This window comes from Patagioenas fasciata, chromosome Z (assembly GCF_037038585.1).
Source record: "Patagioenas fasciata isolate bPatFas1 chromosome Z, bPatFas1.hap1, whole genome shotgun sequence".
Taxonomy (NCBI): domain Eukaryota; kingdom Metazoa; phylum Chordata; class Aves; order Columbiformes; family Columbidae; genus Patagioenas; species Patagioenas fasciata.
In genome coordinates this window covers 62,052,394-62,073,495 of record NC_092560.1, presented here as the reverse complement: position 1 = coordinate 62,073,495, position 21,102 = coordinate 62,052,394, and the positions used below count along the sequence as shown (strand labels likewise).

The 21,102-nt window shown below is 40.2% G+C and overlaps 2 protein-coding genes across 3 annotated transcripts; both read left to right on the top strand.

Annotated features, from left to right (window-relative positions):
• The first annotated feature begins 8,446 nt into the window (after positions 1-8,446).
• On the top strand, positions 8,447-12,208 carry RIMOC1 (RAB7A interacting MON1-CCZ1 complex subunit 1). 2 transcript variants are annotated; one of them, XM_065861462.2, is made up of 6 exons: positions 8,447-8,687; positions 9,214-9,314; positions 9,694-9,840; positions 10,221-10,352; positions 10,547-10,661; positions 11,776-12,208. In XM_065861462.2, exons 1-6 carry the CDS (start codon positions 8,534-8,536, stop codon positions 12,063-12,065), a joined length of 939 nt encoding a protein of 312 aa, XP_065717534.1. In that variant the 5' UTR covers positions 8,447-8,533; the 3' UTR covers positions 12,066-12,208. The 2 variants fall into 2 exon arrangements, with proteins under 2 accessions (XP_065717534.1, XP_071658178.1); XM_071802077.1 differs by lacking the exon at positions 8,447-8,687 and adding an exon at positions 8,733-9,057.
• A 133-nt stretch (positions 12,209-12,341) lies between these two features.
• Positions 12,342-20,224, top strand: FBXO4 (F-box protein 4). Its single transcript, XM_065861461.2, has 7 exons — positions 12,342-12,547; positions 12,664-12,899; positions 14,556-14,776; positions 15,771-15,846; positions 16,317-16,495; positions 17,368-17,543; positions 18,575-20,224. Exons 1-7 carry the CDS (start codon positions 12,362-12,364, stop codon positions 18,662-18,664), a joined length of 1,164 nt encoding a protein of 387 aa, XP_065717533.1. The 5' UTR covers positions 12,342-12,361; the 3' UTR covers positions 18,665-20,224.
• The last annotated feature ends 878 nt before the right edge of the window (positions 20,225-21,102 follow it).

The following is a 21,102-nucleotide window of genomic DNA, read 5'->3' as shown; positions in this document are numbered from 1 at the left end:
ACACAACACAATTTGCAAGAGTGGGAAGAAGGAGAAAGAGCACAGGGCAGCTGTTTAAACTCGTACTCTTCCAACATAAATGCTTTCCAAACTATGGTATGGCACCTCTGTCTCATATAAAACATTCCTTCTTATCCATCCCATAATCCTTTCAGGAATGTTTTTGGTTTGGGAGAGGGGGAGGAGGCTGTTGCCTTTTTCTGATTTTGTTTTGGCTTGGTTTAGTGTGTTGCGTTTTTGTTTGGGGGGTTGTGGGGTTTTGTTTTGTTTTCATTATTTGTTTTTTTTTTTTGTTTTGTTTTGTTGTTGTTTTGTTTTGTTTTGTTTGTTTCGGTTTGGTTTTGGTTTGGTTTTTGTTTTGTTTTTTTCCTCAAGGGAAGCCTAGAAGAACCAGAAAAGCTTTAATGCTAAGTACTACACAGATTAATACAATACTGCAATTAGTCAATTTAATTTGCTATGATCCAGGGGAATTAACACTGTAAAACCTCTTATGGTGGCAAAAAGCTTCATTAAAAGCCAGATGAAGGTTGTCCGAGGTAAGTTACACATTACAGTTTCAGAAGGAAGTTATAGTATTAGCTTATAGTCACTCTGATCAGCTTGGTGATCAAACTGCAGACTAGGTCTGTGGAAAAAATTGGCAGCATTCAGTCAGGTAAGTGAGCTGACCTTACACACAAAACTACCACATGACTTTAGGATTAATACAGTTGAAGATATGAAGGTACAGTTAGCAGCATGAGTCTGGTCACTTGCTGATCAAATGGCATTACTTCTGCATTAGCTAGAAGTCGATTGTGAAGTAATACCCTAAATTACATACACAGTAATCTCTAACAGTTAGACTGAGGTGAAGATTGGTGTAAGCAAGAGATCATCATGTACAGAAGCCCATAAATGAGATGTGGCAGGCACAAGCACTCTTCTGTATGAAAGGAGTTCACAGTACACACCATTCCATCATTAACTATATAATACAAAAACACAGATTTCTTGCCTGTTGCAAGTAAACCGTTTCATTCCATTACAGAAGATTTTACAGTTTTTTTTTTTTAAAAGCAACTACTTCAGCTCTCCTTCAGGCAGCAAGAAGCAGTCCTTATTTGTCAGTTTCTAATGCTCCCTTCTGCTAGGGAGGTGACATTAGAAGAGCAGTTCAAACATCAAATTTCAGTGCATGAGACTTCTATATAACCAAAAATCAAATTTCTAAATCATCATGCATGTTCAGAATCTATTTAAATGCAAATCAGGTACCATGTTGTCCCATTCGCATGTGACCACATGCTAAGAAACAGCTGGCTTATATTTTGTCAGGGCACCACCTGAACTATGCACAGAGGAGAAAGCAGGTAGAACAAGGAACAGTCGTGCAAGGTTAAGCAAACAAAAATACGACACACCTACAATGTCTACTGATAGTTGGCACTCATATGCCTCTCCAGAATAGATGTATTTCACAATATATGACACAAAGGTAAAATTCCATTACAGATCATCTTTATGCCCTGATTTCACATTTAGCATCAAAATGTATAAATATCAAATGCTCTGTATGTATTTCAGACTGAATACATAGCCTTATTTTAAGAGGACTGACTGAATTTATACTTCCTTATCCAATATCATGACATTATCCACTATGACACTGAATCCCGGAAATCATTTCAAAGAGCTTAACCCCATGAACATGGAGGAAATTTTTGGCAACTATCTTCCAATTCCGTAGCATTATTCTGAGTAAATTCCAGTTTTACACCCCATCCCCAGTAACTGCAAAGCAACACACTAAAAGACAGAGAACGTGCATTGTGTCAGTATGCTGACATCGGGCCTGTGAGAAACTACAAGAGTTGACAGCATGAGGACAAGTGTTGGTGGAGAAATACAGGAATCAAGGACTGTATGGCATGTGATCCATCAAGAACTGAGGGACTGATACAGGATTGACACATCAAGGACAGAGGTATTAATACAGGATAGATACATCAAGGACAGACAGGTAACTTGTGATGGACCGAAAAATGCTTTTATGGCAGCAACTTTGGTAGGAACACAAAAGATATCGCTTACGTAATGACTAACTTAGCAAATCAGCAAATGCTTGAGCAAGCATCATAGCAAGTATAAATGCAAGCCTGAGTTTCTAATGAATGTCTCTCTTTGCACCTTAAAAAGAGAGTTTGTACCTTATTCGCTACAGTGCATCTCCCAAGGGATATTTGAAAGGTGATACCAGCTCATCAGCTGATGCAAAATGAAACAGGATGGACCTGAAGCGAGGTATTTTTAGCTCACTTTTACTACTTAAATCCATGGGAGACAAGTATGACTAAGTGTCATTAATACATATAAATAAGTAAAAAGCGCAAGTACCTTGGACTGATTTTTATAAATTTTTCCTTAGTTACTAGAGGTACACTTCAACAGCAAAGCCTCATTTCTAAGACAGCATAATGCTCACCACATGCACACAAATTTTGATCAAATCCTAAATTCACACTAACACCCCCCAAAATTTATTTTGCCTCTAATTTAGGCAGTTATGCTTTTGTAAATTACCAAAGTTTGCCATTTTCTTAAACAAAAAACACACACACACACAAAAAACACCACCACCAGAGAAGTCACTTCTTTTTTTTTCTAACAAAAATATACTATTACTACCTAACATTTTACAAATATATCTCTAACTTAACTAATTTAGCAGAGACTAAATACTTTTCTGTAATCTACCCAACAGCAGCAAAAGCCTCCCTCATCCTTCGTGAATCAACTCACATCTGTCTCAGTTATAATTATTGTATTAAATTCAGAGACAGAAGCTTTAACACTTAAATTACCTATAAATATTATGAACACACATTATTCATGATTGCAAATAGAGGCATAAATTTACTCTTGAAATCATAGTAATCTGGTGTTCTTCTGAAATGGTGTGCCAAACACAGTATTGTAAGTTCTCCCAGCTTCTGCAGGAGTTGAAGAATGCTGCTACAAACTCAAATTAGAAAAGTATCTCTGTATTAATATCCATTATGCCTTCCTTGTTTATTTTGAAGACAAATTTTGGCCTCAGACTTCAAAACTGTTTGGAATCTACTAGATAAGGGACAATGTGTGATATCTTCTGAGTCTTGTTTGATCAGGTCTAATATAGTTTTTCCACCTCTGTCTTTCCATTCAATTTTTCCGTTACTAACTACTCTCAACTCCACACATCCCTTTTTTCCATTAAGAGTCAGTTCATAACCAAAAAAACCAGTAAGTAATCCAGTGCTGTCTTCATCATGAGGCTTAGTAACCTCTGGTCATAGAACTAATTTGCAGAAAGGAAAGCCTCTTTGCTCCAGATTTCTTTCTAGAGATCAAAACATCCCACAATCAGCAGGCTGAAGGGTGTCCCCGTGGTCGTCTACAGCTCCCTCATGGGGGCAGAGGAGGGGAGGTGCTGATCTCCTCTTTCTGGTGACCAGCAACAGGACATGAGGAAAAGGGATGAAGCTGCATCAGGAGAAGTTCAGGTCGGACGTTTGGAAAAGGTTCTTCACTGAGAGGGTAGTCGGTCCCAGCAATGGGCTCCCAGAGAAGTGGTCACGGCACCAAGCTTTTCAGAGCTCAAGGAGCATCTGGACAATGCTCTTAGCCATACGGTTTAGTTTCAGGTGTTCTGTGGGGAACAGGGAGTTGGACTCGATGATCCTCATGGGTTCCTTCTGACTCGAGATACTCCATGCTTCATGAACACATACAGTTCACCTGAACTGTGCCTAATTACTTTCTTGGCTACTTTCTCCAAGAATTAACATGATTTAATTATTACCCCGCTTAGGTGCCACAGTTTAAGAAAATTTGCACAATCCGCACAACTTAAAAGTTCTTGAGGCTGCTAATAATGATAAAAGTATATCAATTATTGCTGTGCAAAGCTGCTTTCTCTAGACAATTCTGTATTTTTAATTAAAGCTAACAACATTTTCCGGTTTGGATAGTACTAAACATACAGAGGAACAACACACTTGTATCTAAGCATTGTTTGTTTAACTTTCAGAAATAAAAGAAGTCACAGAACTTCTAAAGAGAGGTAGATTGTGTATATCCAAGACATTAGTTGTTCAAAGTTTTCAGGTATTCAGAGACGTCAGGCTAGCCCAGTTTCACAGTCACATGTATCAGGAGAGTTAGTAAGTGCTGACGGAATACCACAAGACAAAAATAATTCTGAAGTGTATAGTTACAACCAGTCTGTTCTCTGGCAGCAAACACACACACGGACCTCAAGAGGACAGAAAGAATATGTGGTTTGAAAGGAAAGAAACAGCAGAATCTACTGCAGCAATCTACAGAATCTGCTTTACGTTCACACAATATATACCTACATGCACATAGACACAGATGTATTTATATAGAAATCCAAAATAACAGAATAGCTGTGTCAATGTCATGTTCTAGGCTCCGAAGGACAAAATCATCATAGCTTTCTCTCTTCCATCAACCACAACTGTTTACACACCACAACACTTTTCCTGTTGTGCTTCCACTAATTTAGGAAGAGAGCCTGTCTAAACAGCCAACATATTACACCTTCCCCTATTAGTAACAGTAGCATTACAAACAGGAAGTGCTAGGCACTGAAAAATCACAAATCCCAACCGAATCACTTCGCCTGAGATCATTTTTCCATGCTGTAACTATTCCCTATAGTAACTCTCTGCAATGAAATAGTTTTTTACGTCAACATAATTTATGCTAAGTGTTTATTCTTAATCATTTTCAGAAAAAGCTGGATGCAACTTTATTTTTGTGTGAAGCTCTGACAATGTGAATTTCAAGATTTGCAACAGTGAGAACAGTGAGAGGTAGCAAATGTGAGAGGCAGCTAATGTCAAACCAGGCCATTCTCTTCCAAATATCTGGAGGGACTTTATCTAAACAGGTTCTAAGCAAAAATAAAATATAAGGTAAATTGAGGTCACTGTTCTCTCAAATGATCAGACACCCAGTCTTTTACCAGTCTTCAGACCAAAGCACTTTGCAAACTGTGGAGAGAAGACCAGCCCCATACTGGCACAAACTACAAAATGCAGCTTGGAGGTTTAGTGGCGGAAGGAATGCAGCTTGTGGAAGGGATGGGCACAGGCTGCTCAGAGGACACTCCAGCCAGGAGAGAGGAAGAGTGCTGGGGAACACGAGGACTTGCCCGTTGGGGTGGAGGCACCACCCCACCATGGATCAGCCACTCTCCTGGGCTCTGCAGACTCTCAGGTGTTTGCCCAGAACTCCTGTCACCCCTGTTCCCTGCAAATCGGTTCCCAACAGGGATTATGTAGGCCACAAGACAATAAACTCATGATAGGTGTCTTATACTCCCTCACAGATAACAGACTGTCCCATATTTCATGGCAAAACCAGATGGCGATGGGGAATAAATTAAAAAAAAATTAAAAAAAATAAAAAAAAACCTTCCAGGTTCTCTCTTCCTCAAAGAAGTGGACATCACCCTATTTTTCAATATCTGTACTAGTTTCTACTTTATCAGTTTTTTATTAACAGAAACACACCTCAGCCAATCATGAGAAAGAACAAAATCAGATTTCACTGTATATTTAAAGAAACAGTGGATAACAATTTCTGGAAAGAAAAAAAAAAGTACATGTATATACATCTAGCTGTCAAAACAGATACAGCTAAAATAAGTGGCAGCACCTGAAGCACAGGGAGGTAAAAAAGATACCACTTCCTTTGGCAAGTAAGTCAACACACAACTATTTTGGGCATTTTTTTGGTTTGGTTTTTTTGACATGGGACATCTTGAAAGCTGGATGACATCCTTCACTATTAAGGGCTAACCCACCTCCCCACTTAATTAGTTATGAAGAATGCAACTAAGCAAGCAACAAAAAATCATAGCTGGATATTGAAACAGAGAAGGGCAGGACCCAGCAAGAAAACATCTGACAAAGAGAACTTAACAATGCACAGCCGTTCTTCAGTCTCAAAATTGAGAACACAGAAGGTGTTGTATTTTCCTTGAAACATGAAGCACCATGCCCTCTACTCTCAGTTATGAGATGGTTAGCTAACATAATACTTTTCATATTGTTAAGGAAGTTTCTTCGCCTAGAGTCTCAAGACATGAATTCCAGAAACTCCTCTGAAATAAATAATTTATTTGTAAGGTGCAACATAGAGAACTGCTTCAGATGGTGCCTCCAGAAAAGGGTCCCCAGGCAGAGAAACCCTGGGCAATTATAACCTTACAATCTAAGATACCCATCCCTCACACATCAGTTTGGCCCAGCTATAAAACTAGAGTCTGGGGTCTCACCATTCCTCATTGGATCCCTTCATTTCCATCAGGCAGATCACTTCTTATCTCTGCAGGCATCAATCTAGGTGCTATGTATTAGCTTCTATTTTGCACCTGCTGCTGGGAAGAAATAGAAGCCCATGGCAATAGCCAAAAGATCACCAAGTTCTCACATTCTGCTGTTTCTCATCTTCTTTAAACATGTCATTCAATTCCTTTACTTATGACCAGGGATGCAGCTCCTGCTGCTGATCAAAAGACCTTTATCTTCTAGCTTGAACCAACTCTGAGGTCCTTCTCTGCCGCAATAGGCAGAAAGTTCACAGCTTGTGGCCTACGGCTTGCAGCAAACTTATTTACTTATGCTAAGCAAGTTCTATACAAGCATTTTCTAAGCAAGTTCTATAAGAAGCAGTATACCCAAAAGTTCAATAAGCTGAGGCAGTCCGTATTTCCTAACAGGTATTGTTAACAAAGCTGTTCCTGAGATGAGTAATTGTATCTGTCTATGGACTATGCAGGAATAAATGACAACACATATCCAACCAAAACATTACAAGTTTCCTCTAGAAAACAAACCATTTCTGGAAGCAAACACAATTTTGTCTTGTAGGTACTACTTTTTTATTGTATTTCATCTGTTTGGCAACTTTTCATAAGATATAACTCAGGTAACAGCACAAAACATCTCTAAGTATACAGTTTTCACTACCTGAAGTACTCCAGCAAGTTGTACTTTATGGTTTTAAGTACTTTGGTAGGACACAGGCACTAGCAAAATGAAGACTATATGACCTGGACAGAGAAAAATTCTTTTTAAATATTCAAGCTAAGAGAATGCAAAATGTTGTGTGAGCTCATGACACATTACTCCAGAGGTCACTAAACTTTTTCTAGGCAAGAAAAGAGATAGCCAGAGAAGCAATATGGTGAAATACAGTATTTTCATAACTACACAACATCAAATATTTGATGATTAACTGTGGAGTAGTAGCAGAATTTTGTTAAAAAGGAAAACTTAATGCTTTCCCCACGTAACATAGAAGCTGTTTAGCACTTCTGAAATTCATGGAATGTGCCATTTAGACAAATGATTGGAGCAAAGCTCTCATTCTTCTAATCAAACACATGTGGTTCCTGACCACTGAACTGTATTTCTACAGTTGTATATCTGTGACTTAAGTAATCCACTACTAAAATGTAAATTCAAAAACACCAATAAAGATAGATTTATTGATACAGAAATACGGGTTTGGTGTTGAAAAACCTCACTGCCTTTCACCATTTGCTTCGGCATGCTTATGTGCAAGAGCGATTTCACAGCGCTGAGAGGTTTTCTGTGGGGGACTATGGTGAGTCCGTGGATTCCCTGACGGAGGGTATGGGAACAGAAATTAGCCTTGAAGATATGAAAGCCTACCCATGAGAAAGATGGGAGTAAAGGAGTATCCAGAGATGTTAAGGATGTACCCATGAAAGAGAAAGGAGTAGAAGAGTAACATTGATGACAGCAAAATTAGCCAATGAGATGCTACTGCTGTAACTTGTAACCAATAGTGAAGAGACACATGAATTGGTAAAACTGTATAAAAATGCACTTGTGGCAATAAATGGCATCCACTTTTATCCTGGACGAACTTGGTCTATGTCGTTTGTCCGTCTCAACCACGACAGTTTTCACAGGCTGGAGAGCATCACTTGAAGGGGACAACACTAGGACAGGACAAGGATTCTCCCCGGGGGGCCCTTCACAGATCTGCAGAAACCACAAACGCTTGTTATAAACCAGCTCTGCACCACACACAAAATTAACTCTGTAGTCCTCGCCTTCAGGGCGCACAGGCCTCGCCCAGCAGGCCCCGCTGCGGCTCGTGTCGCCGTCAGGCCGCTCAGCCCAAGGGGGTGCTGGGGACGCCTACGGAGCACCGGTCGGCGCCACCAAGCTCTGCCAAGCCGAGCCGGCATCCGCTGGCACAGAACCGCGCCGCAGGACAACACCTCCCCCCGCTCCGGCACAGCCCCCTCCGCCAACAGCCGCCCGCCCCGCCCCGCCCCAGTGGGACACGCGGCCCCTCAGCGGCCCCGGTGCGGCTGCGCCTGCGTGCCCCGCCCTGGCCCAGCGTTCCCCGCCCCTACGGCAGGCGCCGTGGGCTTAGGCCGCCCGCACGGCGGCCCGGAGCTGTCGCCTTGTCGCGGGGCGCGGTGACGGGCGGCGCGGGGATGGCGGCGGCGGGCGGTGCCGAGGCCGGGGTTGCCGAGGCCGGGGTTGCCGAGGCCGGGGTTGCCGAGGCGCGGCGGGCGGTGTCCGCACTGCGGCCGCGGTTAGCGGCGCTTGGCCGGCGGCTGGCGGTGCCCCGGGGAGCGGGAGGCGACGGTGAGGGGCCACGGGAGAGGGGACGGGGCTGGGCCCTGCCGGCGGGCCGCTCCACCCCCTGCTGACGCCGTGCCGGGTCCTGCAGCGCCGCGGGAGCGGGCCCGGGGACGCGGCCGCCCGGCTCTGGGGCAGCTGCTGGGGGTCCGCTTCTCCCTCCTCCCCAAAGAGGCCACTCCCCGCAGCGCCGTGCGGCCTCGGCTGGAGGCTCCGGCTGGAGACCTGGGGCACGGGGTAGCTGAAGCCTGAAGCGCGTCCCTGCGCGTTTGCAAGTTGTGGGCTTGGTGTACGACGTGATGGAAATGGAGTGCATGTAATTGCTTTTGAAATGTCAGGACTGTAACTCTAGATGCCCTTAATATAGTCATGGAAGGTGTGTTCTGACAGGGCCAGCTTAAATGCTCTGTTATTCAGCTACTGTTGTAGATAGTGCCAGGGTGGATAAAATGGCATGAAGCGAAAGGGGGAGTCAGAAAGGCTCTTGCTGAGAGCTTCTGAGTGCTAAGGAAGGGTTGTCTTCTTCCTTCAGATACCTTCTTAGCGAAGGGCTCTGCTACTCTGGACAAACTGAAGGACCTTTGTAACGAAGGGGAAGAACATCCTTCCACGCTGTGGCAGTTTTATGCGCAGGTAGTATATTTAAAGTATTAAGAACTCCCTTTCAAAAAAATCTGCTGTGGAGGGTCTGGGTGTAGGAAAGAGAGTATAGCAGAAAGGGATCTCTGTTTTGTTGTGTGTGCAGTGAATATCCGTGAAGTGCAGGGCCACTTCTACCTGGATTGGAACATTATCTAGACTTGATAATAATTGTGCTGGTACTGTAAGGACAGAAAGGGTTTTGAGTTTACATTCACTGCTACCCGCTTTACAATACTTTTAACTTGCAGCTTTTGTACCTTAAAATTATATTTTTTTTTATAAACTATAACAAGTTTGTTTGTTACTGCATACCACCATTTGATTTTTTGCTCATAGCATTTTTACATCGTCTATCTTCTTGTTTTCATAGGCTGTCTTAGACATTACATATTTTGAGGAAAACCAACTTGTGAATGAAGATTTTCCAGAAGAATCTTCCTTGCAAAAAGTTAAAGAACTTATGTGTATTCTTTCAGAACCAGAAGATCTAGTGAGGGAATGCAACATAAATGAAAAAGTGAGTACTGACATTATTCAGCCAGATAATTATTTCATTATTTAAAAATAGAAAATCTGAAACAGGTTAGTAGTATTTGTATTTTTGATGGGCAGAATTTAAGATATTTTGAAAAATGTTCAAGTCTCATTTGTACTTAAATAGTGATTCCTGAAAATATTTTTTCAAGTAACTTGTGGCGTGCTCAGAATTTTTCTTGCTAACATTTCATGATTCCACATGCTTTTAGCAGCTTAAGTCTTAGGCTTGTGTCTGTGACCATTGCTGTAAATGCAGTTTCTGAAGTCAGAGGCTTCATGTCGTGTTGTTTGGCTGTGCGTATATGAGTAGTTCAGATTATTTACTTTTTGCTTAGCCCGGTTTGTTGGATTTCATTTCAGCCCATCAACATCCTTGGTGCAGAGTTGCTAGAATGTCTTTACTGGAGAAAAGGAGCCCTGCTTTACATGTATTGCCATACAGCCAAAGAAAGGAGTAGATGGCTACGAGAAAACATTGCCGTATTTAAAAAGGTAAAGGAGATTTAAGAAGCAATATGAGCATGTGAATGCAGTTTTAAAGTTTGACTCTTCTCTTTTAAAATACAACTGCCTTTCTTTTGTCTTTTAAATAGGGGTTTGGGAAGTGGTTTGGGATATTTCTGTCTGTCATTTAATCAGAACTTATCTAAAAGGTTTTCTTTTCCTCGTTTTTTAACTGTACTCAGTGTCTTAATGACGGAGTTCATTACTTGATGAAGATGCTCAGCTTTAGATGCCCTCTTCAGCTAAATGAAGATGTCTCACTCCAAGATAAAGACACGGCTAGATTACTCAGTGAAGGTAAAAAACCTCAAAACAAACAAAACCCCCCAAATTCCCCAAACCCCACAACCTCCTCCTCTTAACTGCTCCATTTTATGAAATGTTTTATTGTGTATATTTGTTGTTTGACTTCATCGGTATTCAAGATCTGTCACTTTGTAGAAAAAAAAAGACACATAAGCAGGCAGCATTGCTCTCTCCCCTGCCCCTTCTTTTTGACTGATGGAATTTAGGAGGTGGCAGTGCTCATTTTCTCTGTGTTTTTGAGTGCACTAGAGGGAAGTGAGGCAAGTAGTGTTCTATGTATAGCATGTGTCTATTACAATCATCCAGTTGTCAGTTGACAAATGTTGAAAGCACAAATGTGACGGCAGAGAGTGCTAGGTGTTCCCATTTTGGTCTTTCTATTTGGATCTAGGGGAACATGGGTATGAGCACAGTTACTGACCACATATGTAGAAAGTACATACAGCATTGGTTGGAGTTGGGAAGCTTTTCTCTCCATCTCCAGTTTATGTAGCTTTATTAAGGTGTAGTACTCTAGTGTGTTTATGAGGATCTGAGACCGCATCAGCGTGATGCAACAGGAGGGGATCTGTAAGGTAAAACAACTGGTGCTGAGGTCGTGATGTCCATGTTGTACACACTCATTTTTTTTTTTTTTTCAGTGACTATAGACACTTATGTGGCTTTCTATTCAAATACTAAACTTGCTGCTGGTTAACCTGAGTTAAGATGATGCTCAAATAGCAAACTTAAACTGTGGGAGGCACAGAAGTATTCTAAAATAAATATGCATAATAATGCCTGCACTTAATGGGTTGTAAAGAAATACTGAAATTCTCTTAAGATATATAGGTGAACACAATTATCAGAATAATGTTATGTGGCAATCCTAAAGATTTTAGCATTATGAAGGAGCCAAGTGAATGACGTAATTATCAAGGCCTTGATCCAGCTTCTCATCTTGGCACTGTCAGTCATCTCATGGTTATATTTCTTTTTGTGTACCTCTTTAATAGGCTTATATTGCCTTTCTGAATTTTCCCCAGCGTTACTTAAAAAAAAAAAAGTTAACAAGCTGTGTAGTTGCTTAGAACAATAAAGTTCTTGATCTGGATTATTTTTGTAGGTATATTTAGTGACACTCACTTACTGGCGATGATGTACAGTGGAGAAATGTGCTACTGGGGACTGCGACACTGTGGGGATGGGAAACAGGAAAGCCTTGAGACGACAAATCCTGCCTCTAACAGTGACCTGGCCTGCAGATCACAGAGCGTGCCACTGGATTTCCGAGAAACAGGCAAAAGAATGTTAACGAAATATGTGGCCATATGTGAGGGACCTTTAAAAGACCAAGGGTGGAACACAGCAACTGCAAAACACATGTTGTGTTACATCATGAAATCTCAGAACTGAAATGTGGTGCTTTGGCTGTGCTGGAAGAAGCCTTGTGTCTGAAGAGCGCGCTAAGGGAGGTGATCTCTGCTTCTGTGTCTGACCGTTCTTTCTATCAAAATCTATACGTTTGTTGCATTAAAAAACTGCAGTACAGGTCCAAAGTCTGAACAAGCATTTCTAGGGAAAAAAAAACCATTGCGTAATAAACCGTGACGGAAGGAGGACTGCCTGCCTTCCTCGGTGGCAGAGCTGCCTGTGCCTCAGCCCCGCTCCTGCGCACTAGTTCTGAGGGGGCGGTGGCGGAGCTCGGTGACATGGCGACCAGCGGAGCAGAGGAGCGGGGTGGTTTGGAAGCTGCTGTGCGGGGTGGTCTGCGTGTCCTCCGGGAGCGCTGGACGCGGGGGACCCGCGAACGCGGCGGTACCGCCGCGTTCGCGGGTCCCCCGCGTCCAGCGCTCCCGGGTGCTGCCGAGGAGGTGGACCCCCTGCAGGCGCTGCCGGTGAGTGGGGACCCGGTCTGGGCTGGAAGGAGGGGGGTTAAACACACCATCCCACCTCTGACATCTTCACTGCTCGATTCCTGTGTCGCTAAACCTCAGCTTTCAACACTTTCCAGATCGATGTGCAGCTGAATATCATGTCCTTCCTCTCGCCACAAGATGTGTGCCGTTTGGGAAGCACGAGTTGTTACTGGAGGGCAGCTGTGCAAGATCCGTTGTTGTGGAGGTATTTTCTCCTGAGGGATCTGCCTTTTTGGACATCTGTTGATTGGAAATCGCTCCCAGATGTGGAGATTTTTAATAAAGCCTTTTCAGAGGTCAGCGATAATGCACTGCACGATTACATGGCAGTGTAAGTATTTTCATATTCTCTTACATGACTTCCAGTATCTCTGCAACAGTAATATTCATCCCACAGGCGTGTTTCATATTTATAGCAGTAAAGCCGTGCTGTGAGACGCTGCTAAAATTTCATGTGTCTCAAACTCATTGTTCATTTCAGAAATACGGTTTCCTGTTGTTGGACAGTTTGGTCAGCTCTTTCTGTTTGGAATTTAACAAGAATATAAAATGTAAAAAAAGTCAAAGCTAACATTGTAATAAAAACTTAAAGCTTTTTGTAAACTGTACGTGTCCTGTGCAACAGAAATGCAGTTGTCTCAGAAACTGTGCACACTGTTTATCTTAAGTGTGTTTGTCACTCAGTACAATGACAAATTATTTCTTATTTTAATAAAAGTGATAAGTCTTCGAACTACAGAAAATTGGATGAATCTTTGTGTTTTTTTTTAATGTTACCTGGAAGACGTGGAAAAAAAAATAATATTTTTTTGAATGTGCACAGGATAACAAGTGGTATTGCTTTGGCTCTGATGTTTGAAGGCCATGACACAAAAACTGTGGTTTTAGCTGGGATATTTGAAAAGCATAGCAACACACATAATGTGTTTGGATGACTAAGAAGAGCTCTTCAGATGGGAAGATTATTCTGTGTATCTTTTTTTAGACTTCCTTCAATTCCCTGAATTCATTTCCAGTTTTTTGTTTCTTTGTTTGTTTTTTTAATTTGCAGGTAAATTTTCCTAAGGTGATTTCATGGAACTTGCTTCATGATAAGTGCACTAGCCTGCAGTCTCTGTGCGCTTCATCCCCACTTTATGGATGGGAAAGACACACAGAATTTGAAGTGCAAATTATCTACTGATTTTGAACATTGGATATAAATTTCTTTATGTCTGAGTACTTCAGAGCATCGCCTGTTTTAACTACCTGTCACTGATTTCTGTCGTGTCTGTGAGCACTCAATGGTTTTGTTGATCTCAACTGAAGCATCTCGATTTGTGTGTAGAGAACGCATTTTAATGTTTCCTTGAAGTGATTTGTCCAGCAGCGGGCTATCATGGCCACAGAAGCAGAGTCTAAAGCTGCTTCCCTAGGATGTCTGTCACTTTTGTGACTCTTACTTCTTTCCCTTGATTACCAAAGTCTTTTCATGCTTCTTAACCTTTGCATCACATGAGTACCTAAGCTTGCAGACAACACCTATCTCCTTTTGCAACATGCATTCTCTATTCCTACAGGGAAAATGGTCATTTTCAGGGGGAGTTACCTGTTTCCTAGTTAATAAACACATAAGTGGTCTAATTAAGGTTTGAAATGCACTCAGGAGTCTCATTTTTATATGGCATTTTATAAGACCCCAGAGCTTTGATGTTATTTTACATGCATTGTGTATTGGGGAATTTGTAACTTTATTTTTAAAAGTAAACTAGAAGATCCATAGGGGGAAATATTTTAAGGTCCAAAATGTCAGTATTTGGACTTTGAAAGGACCAAGTCTTCACCTGTTTTGTACTGGTCCTTGAAACTGTCAGTTTGGAACTTCATTGGTTTTGGTCTATGCTTGACTTGTACCAGTAACAAAGCATGAGAAGTGTGGGACTTGATTTATGTTGTTTGATTAATACCTCTTTTGTGTTTAATTTTTAGTTGCGTCTATTTTACACAGATATAAGAAAAGCTGTCCTCAGGGTAGAAGAAGTTTGAAATCAAGCCGTCCCCGGTATGGGGCTGTCGCTTCTTTTTTGCAATCGCTGGTCACTCAGGCAGAACCTCGCTTTGCCATGTTTGGGCCGGGTTTGGAAGAGCTGGACAACTCTCTAGTGCAAAAGATGATGACATGCCCAGAGATTCTGCTAGTAACTGGCCTTCCCCAGAGACAAATTCACGGTAATTCTGGTTTTGAGTTTTGGGTTTGTTTTGTTTTATAAACAGATAAAACACAAAAATAGATTGGGTGAGAAATGAAGGAAATGGGTGCTTTTTTCTCCCCTTGAAACAGGATAACACGATGGTAAGAAAACACCAAACTTTTCTCTCTTTGTGTGTATTCGGAGGATAAATGCAGTGAACAATTGGGATAAAACTTATGATCAAATTTTGTGCAATGTCAAAGGGATCATTTTGCTCCTTGTGCTTGTATTTTGGTCATAAATTCCATGTCGCACATGCTGTTTTAATGCATAAAGGCAGACAGAACTTGCTTCAGATACTGCTTGCAGTAAGTGGCTAAAAAACACACATGTTTTTATACAGAAGGTCAAGACTGGTCCTTCATGTGATTCAGTCTTTTGATGTGAAATGGTGTAAACTCCATTGTAGGAGCAGGTGAAGGATTTTTTTCCAATGTTTGAAAACATAATTCTGACCATCTGTAGTTTTACTTCAGTCGAAACCAGAGACAAATATTTATTACTTTTAAACCATTGTTTATCTGAGTGCTACAGAACTGGAATAATTGAATTATATTTATAGAAAGTGTGAATATGAATTCTTACTGCTATCTTTTTTCTCTCTTAGTTTGTTCTCAATGCAGCTTGTCAGAAACAGCTTAGAGCCTTTGCTATGTCAGTTTCAGCTAATGGACACAAGTCTAGCTTCTCTCTGACTTATGTTTCTAGATTCAAATCTGAGTATCAAAACCATGGAAATGCCTCCTTGTTTTCTTTTAATACTGTTAAATTGATTTTAATTAAATTAATGGTCTGATCAATTAAAGCAGGTCTAAAATTTATAAATAAAACAGTAAATATGCTATCTCTAGCAGCAACTCCTAGGCTTGGATAAATCCATGTCAAAGCACCGCTGGAATTTTCAGCCTACAATTTAGTTGTATTCAGTACCAAATAGTCATCATCTCATATGTTCATTTTTTTCCCTGTAGGAATTGGATCAGGAATCAGTTTTCAGTTTAATAACAATCAAAAATTTAATATTCTGACATTGTATTCAACCACCAGGTAAGATTTGTTCTTCACAAAAAAAAAAAATTACAGTTTCTCAATTATTTAACACTTTTCCTCATGTTTTTGTCACGTGACTTCTTATATGTGCATTCGCTTTCATGGATATCCCTTATAAACTGAAGCTTTTTCTTTCTTTCTGCAGCTGCTAAATTTTCACATGGAAATAAAACCTCCTTTTCCAAACCTTATACATAACAAATGTGTATGACAAATGCGTAACAGTTGCTTCTGTCTCTCTTGATACCTTGATTGATTCCCTCCTGGGATGTGTTTTAAAATGCATCATGCAGATTGCTAACCATCTGTGTGTGTACACTAGAAAAAATGGGAGGGTAAGAGGGGAGAAATTAAACACTTTCGTTGGCTTAGGCCAATTTTCTGTCGCTTTCCTGTGATGCTTAGACTGTGGGTTTGCATTCTCTACACAATTAATGTGACTGCTGAAATATTTCAATATCTTTTAGTGTGGAAAGGAGGAGAGCAAGGGCAGAGCAAGCTGTTGCAGTGAATAGAATGTTCTACCCGGAGAACAGCACAGTAGGGAATCAGCAAGCCGTGCATTACAATGTAATACCCCAAGTTAAAAAGGTGTGCGAAGTTGTTGATGGATTCATTTATGTTGCTAATGCAGAAGCTCATAAAAGTAAGGGGTTTCTCTTTATTTATTTATGTATTTGGATTATCAGAATGTCGTAAAAGATTGCAAAGAGTATGGAATAAGTCAAAATCCATGTTCTGATTCTTTCAAAATCTGGTTCTTTAGTGCAATTTCTGAAGAGGTTCTCTGTCATAGACACTCTCCCTCATTTCCCTGTGAGGGGTTATGGCCTCTTCTTTCAGTTATGGCTGATACTGACATAGCTGCTCTCTTAAGCTAGATGTGTTAAATGATCTGGGACTAAGAAAAACAATTAAACAAAACACCGGTGAGTGGGTTGGAGAAAGAGCCTGAAATACGTCAATGGTGGTGTAATAACCTGAAAACAGCTTTCTTCAGGAAAACTGCAGTAAAAGATGCAATTAGCCCAAATCGGGAAAGATCTATAATGAGGATAATGCAAACCCTTGTTATGATAACTGTCTTTGCACTCATTAACTTAGAATGAAGGGAAAAGCCTAGCTCAGGAAAGAGAGTAAAAAAAAAATGTGAGGAGGTTATCTTAAGGAGTTAAGTATGGTCAGAAGGGAAGGGCTGCTGACTACAGTGTGTCAGTACTTCATAATGACTTGTTGCAGTTTTGATCTCTGTAAGGTACTTGGAAAACACCCTGAGGTTAAGGGCTGGAATTGCCTGCCTGTAGAACCTATGGAGATCTTTAAATAACATTTCAATGTGACATGTGACATCCAGCCTTGAGATAAGCAGACCTTGATAATTTGTCCATGCCCTTCCCAGCCCTGTGTTTTTTCATGTCTGAAATATTAAATATTTGAAAAGTTAAAACAAACATGTTAAAAAAGTTATTTTGGGAATTGCATATGTTTAATACTCATATATTAAAAATTGTTTCCTAGAGCATGACCGTCAAGAGGACCTGGCTCGCATTTTGGCAATGACTGATCCAAGCCTTGGGCCCCCAAATAGACCTTTGCTAGTTTTGTCTTGTGTCTCTCATGTTGGTGTGAAAAGAATTCCATGTGTATACGTGGCACATCAGTTGCAACTAAATCTGCTGCATCAGCCCTGGATGGTACTTGCTTTTAAACCTTTATTTTCTTTGTGGCTTAAATATAGTTTAAGGTTATGGTAGTTCCTGAACTGTACCCACCTAAGCAAGTGCGCAGCTTTCAGTGATAGAATGTGAGCTCTCCACTTAAGTGAAGAATTTAGTTTCTCTGGTCCTCTAAGATGAAACATTAGCCTGTCTGAACATAGAGGAGCCAAGTGACTTTCCGAGGAACACACAAGAAACTGCAGGTGAAGCCAGAATGTGAGGAACGGAACAAGAAAGCTTCAGTTAATTTAAATCTAAGTTTCCTGAGTTTTGACCCAAGACCTTGGCCTGAAGGTAGATTTTTATGCTTTTTTCAGGACACTGTTAATTGTCAATGACTTGACGTGATGTACTGACTTTTTTGACAAGTCAGCTTTTTACGTAACACATGAGGTCATGAACCTGTTCTTCTGTGTTTGTTGAACACGGTATATATCAGTATGGCCCAGTAACACATAGGTTTTTTTGGTGACATTGTGTAGCCAGAAGATAATACTTAATCAGAAAAAACCAAATCCTGGTTTAAGGTAGTACCTTTGTTTTCGTAAGGAAAGTGTTTACAAGCTTTTTTAAAAACATACAATTTATAATAGGCACTTTATAATACGTTACAAAATCTGAGAAGTAATAATATGCATAGAATTTTAATGCTGGCAGCATTTTTGCTCTAAGAGTTACAACAAGATTTTTCAAGTAGATTTTCATCTGTAAAGTAAGTATAATGTTCCAGAATAGCTGATGGAGTGATTGAGAAAATTGACCTTGATATCAAGAACGCAAAGCTTTTCTAATGGGTCTTGTAATTAATTCCATAAAGAATACCATTTTCTTTTAGAACCTTACTCTTAAGAAACCTTTTCTGTCTAAGGAACCTTTAAACCAGTGATAAAATTTTAGATTTGATACGAGTATTTCTGACTTTAAGGCTAGACATGAAGTGGTGGTAAAATACTGTTAGATCCATAACCTATTATCTGTAATACTTTAGCTTTTTTCTGTTTTTACAGATGCAGGACACTGTAGCTGCAACATTAGCTGGATTGCCAAGTGGAATTGAATGGCTCCTGGAAGTAGCAGACTGTAAAAATGCACAGTAATGGAACTGTGCATTGTTTTGCTGTATAGAGACTTTGGTGTTTCGCAGTTCACATGAAGTGAGAATATTGTCCTGACTCAGTACTGTCAAAAGATTTAAAAGACAAACCTGCATATATTTCACTGCACATACTCTAATAAATAACATTCTTCCAACTGTAGTCCTGCATTAGAAGTACAAAGCCTGGATTCCAGCAGCTGAACAATAAGTGGTTTTGGGTGGCAATTTGGGTGGTTTTGTGTTTTGTTTTGTTTTTCTCTTTCTTTCAAGCTGGGGCCATTAGAGAGTAATCTTTTCTAAATATATCTGATAATCTAATATCTTCTGTAAATATTCCTAACACTTGGTTATTTTGTCAGCACAGCCCTGTGGCATGCATCACACATTTAGTAAATATATTCAGTGGAGATCTTGACAGTGGTGGTTCCCAACCAAAAAAATATACTGTACATTGTACAGTAGTAGGCAGACAGAAAGACAGTGTCTGTATTTTTCCAGAAACAATGCCTGGAGAAGAACTAACACTTGCAAGAGAATTGTCAACCGAGACCAAGACTCTTAGAAGCAAACAAACTGCCATGAATGAATTGGTTGTTTCTTGTTTGTGATCTTGTTTTTTAACCAAGCACAACAGACTTCCAGCATCTTTTGCTGTCTGTTGCAGTGAAGGTGTTAGCTTGAACTGGACATGGCTTTGATGTCATGAACACTATAAGTAGAACTTCATGACATTTGTCAGATACTGAGTATCTGCCAGTTACTCAAATAGTTCTGGCCATTTACAGATGTGAAGTGTACTTCGCTTGGAATTTTCTACAGAGTTGCAAATATTTTTATGAAAAAGGAAACAATGTTTTAGAACTGGAATTGCATTTTCTGGATTGTTGTCTTTTGGGATAGTCCTAGTCTTCCACCTTTTAAGTGTTTTTTAATTATTGGATGAATGTTCAGAAACTTACCTTGTTTTTCTGGCCTATTCATGTATTTTTTTTTTGTTCGGGGTTGTTTTTGTGTTTGTGGGTTTTTTTGGGGGTAGAGAGAGTTGAAAGGGTTTTTGGTGGATATTTGGGGTTCTTGTTTGTTTATTTGGGCATTGTTTTTTTGTGTGTTTATGGTGATTTTTTGGTTGGTTGGTTTGTTCTTTGTGGTGGTGGTTGTGTCTTTTTCCTCTCTCCATGGAAATGCAATAACATTACAATTTTTTCTACATGATGCACATTGAGCTGTTGCTCTCAACCTGGTACACGTGTGATGCTCAACAAAGCTATGTCAGAAACATTCCATTTGAGAAGGGGAAAATCCGTCTATGCTATGATAATTCTGTGGTTTATCCTAGTTTTAATACAGAATGTGTACTTTGCCCTTTAAAATAGAGAAGGCACAAAAGGTTTATGAGTGTTTGCAGGAAAATTTCACGTTTCATGACTGTGTGTAACTTAATTCTGTAATGATCTAGAGGGCTAAAGGCAGAAACCTGTTATGTTAACTACTACAAATATATTTGTTTGTGGAAGATCCTCATTCTGCTTTCTTCATAAGGAATAAATTATTTTTAAAAGAATGATATTTACAGTCTTTATCTGTTAAGACCCCCTGCATGTGTACACATACTCACACACACACAGATTCATGCTGCCATAACCTATGAATCATCATTAGTCATTATGAACAATGTTACTGTATGTTACCTGTTTGATTAACAGATATTGATTCACTGTCATTTTAAAAGGTCAAGATAATGCAGAGTATGTAATTTTTCTTAACCTAGAGAAGATGAGTTATATTAACTTAGAGACAGGATATCTTAAAGAATTCAGAATTAGGAGTTATAAAGATGCAGCCTAGGAAACAAACAGTGTGACTTAGAAGTGGTGGGGTAGCTTGAGTGACTGAGTTCTGCAGTTGATCAGTTCACACAAGGAGATGAGCACCTGCGCTGTGCAGAGCAACAGCTTAGAGGCACAGAGATATGCTATGGAAGCATCAGCCAGCCTGCTGAGAGTTCATATGCCAAATAGCTGCAGAGGTGCACTGCAGATTTAATTTAGCACTGCCTTTAGATTTCACTTAAAACACACAGTTTCTTAAGTCTGGTGAGTAAGTCACAGTAAGTCAATTAAGCTTGAGACTTCAACTGTTACAAATTCAAAATCAGTTGGAACATCACTATTTGGTTTTCTATTTATTGTGGTAAATGCAACTGTGATGGGTTTGTGAGAAATTAAACCACCAGGATCTGGTTCCCAGAGTCTTGTTCTCCTTGGGATGAAGAATTCTAACAGTGCTAGAAAGAAGTCACTTTCCTGCCCACTGTGGCAGGATGTTTAAATAAAAAGTGGTCACAGAAGAAAAGCAGAAGGTTACAACAACAATACATGTAATATATTCCAAAATATTCCAAAACTCAATTACTGAGGCTTGCCCTGAGCAGTTTTCTCA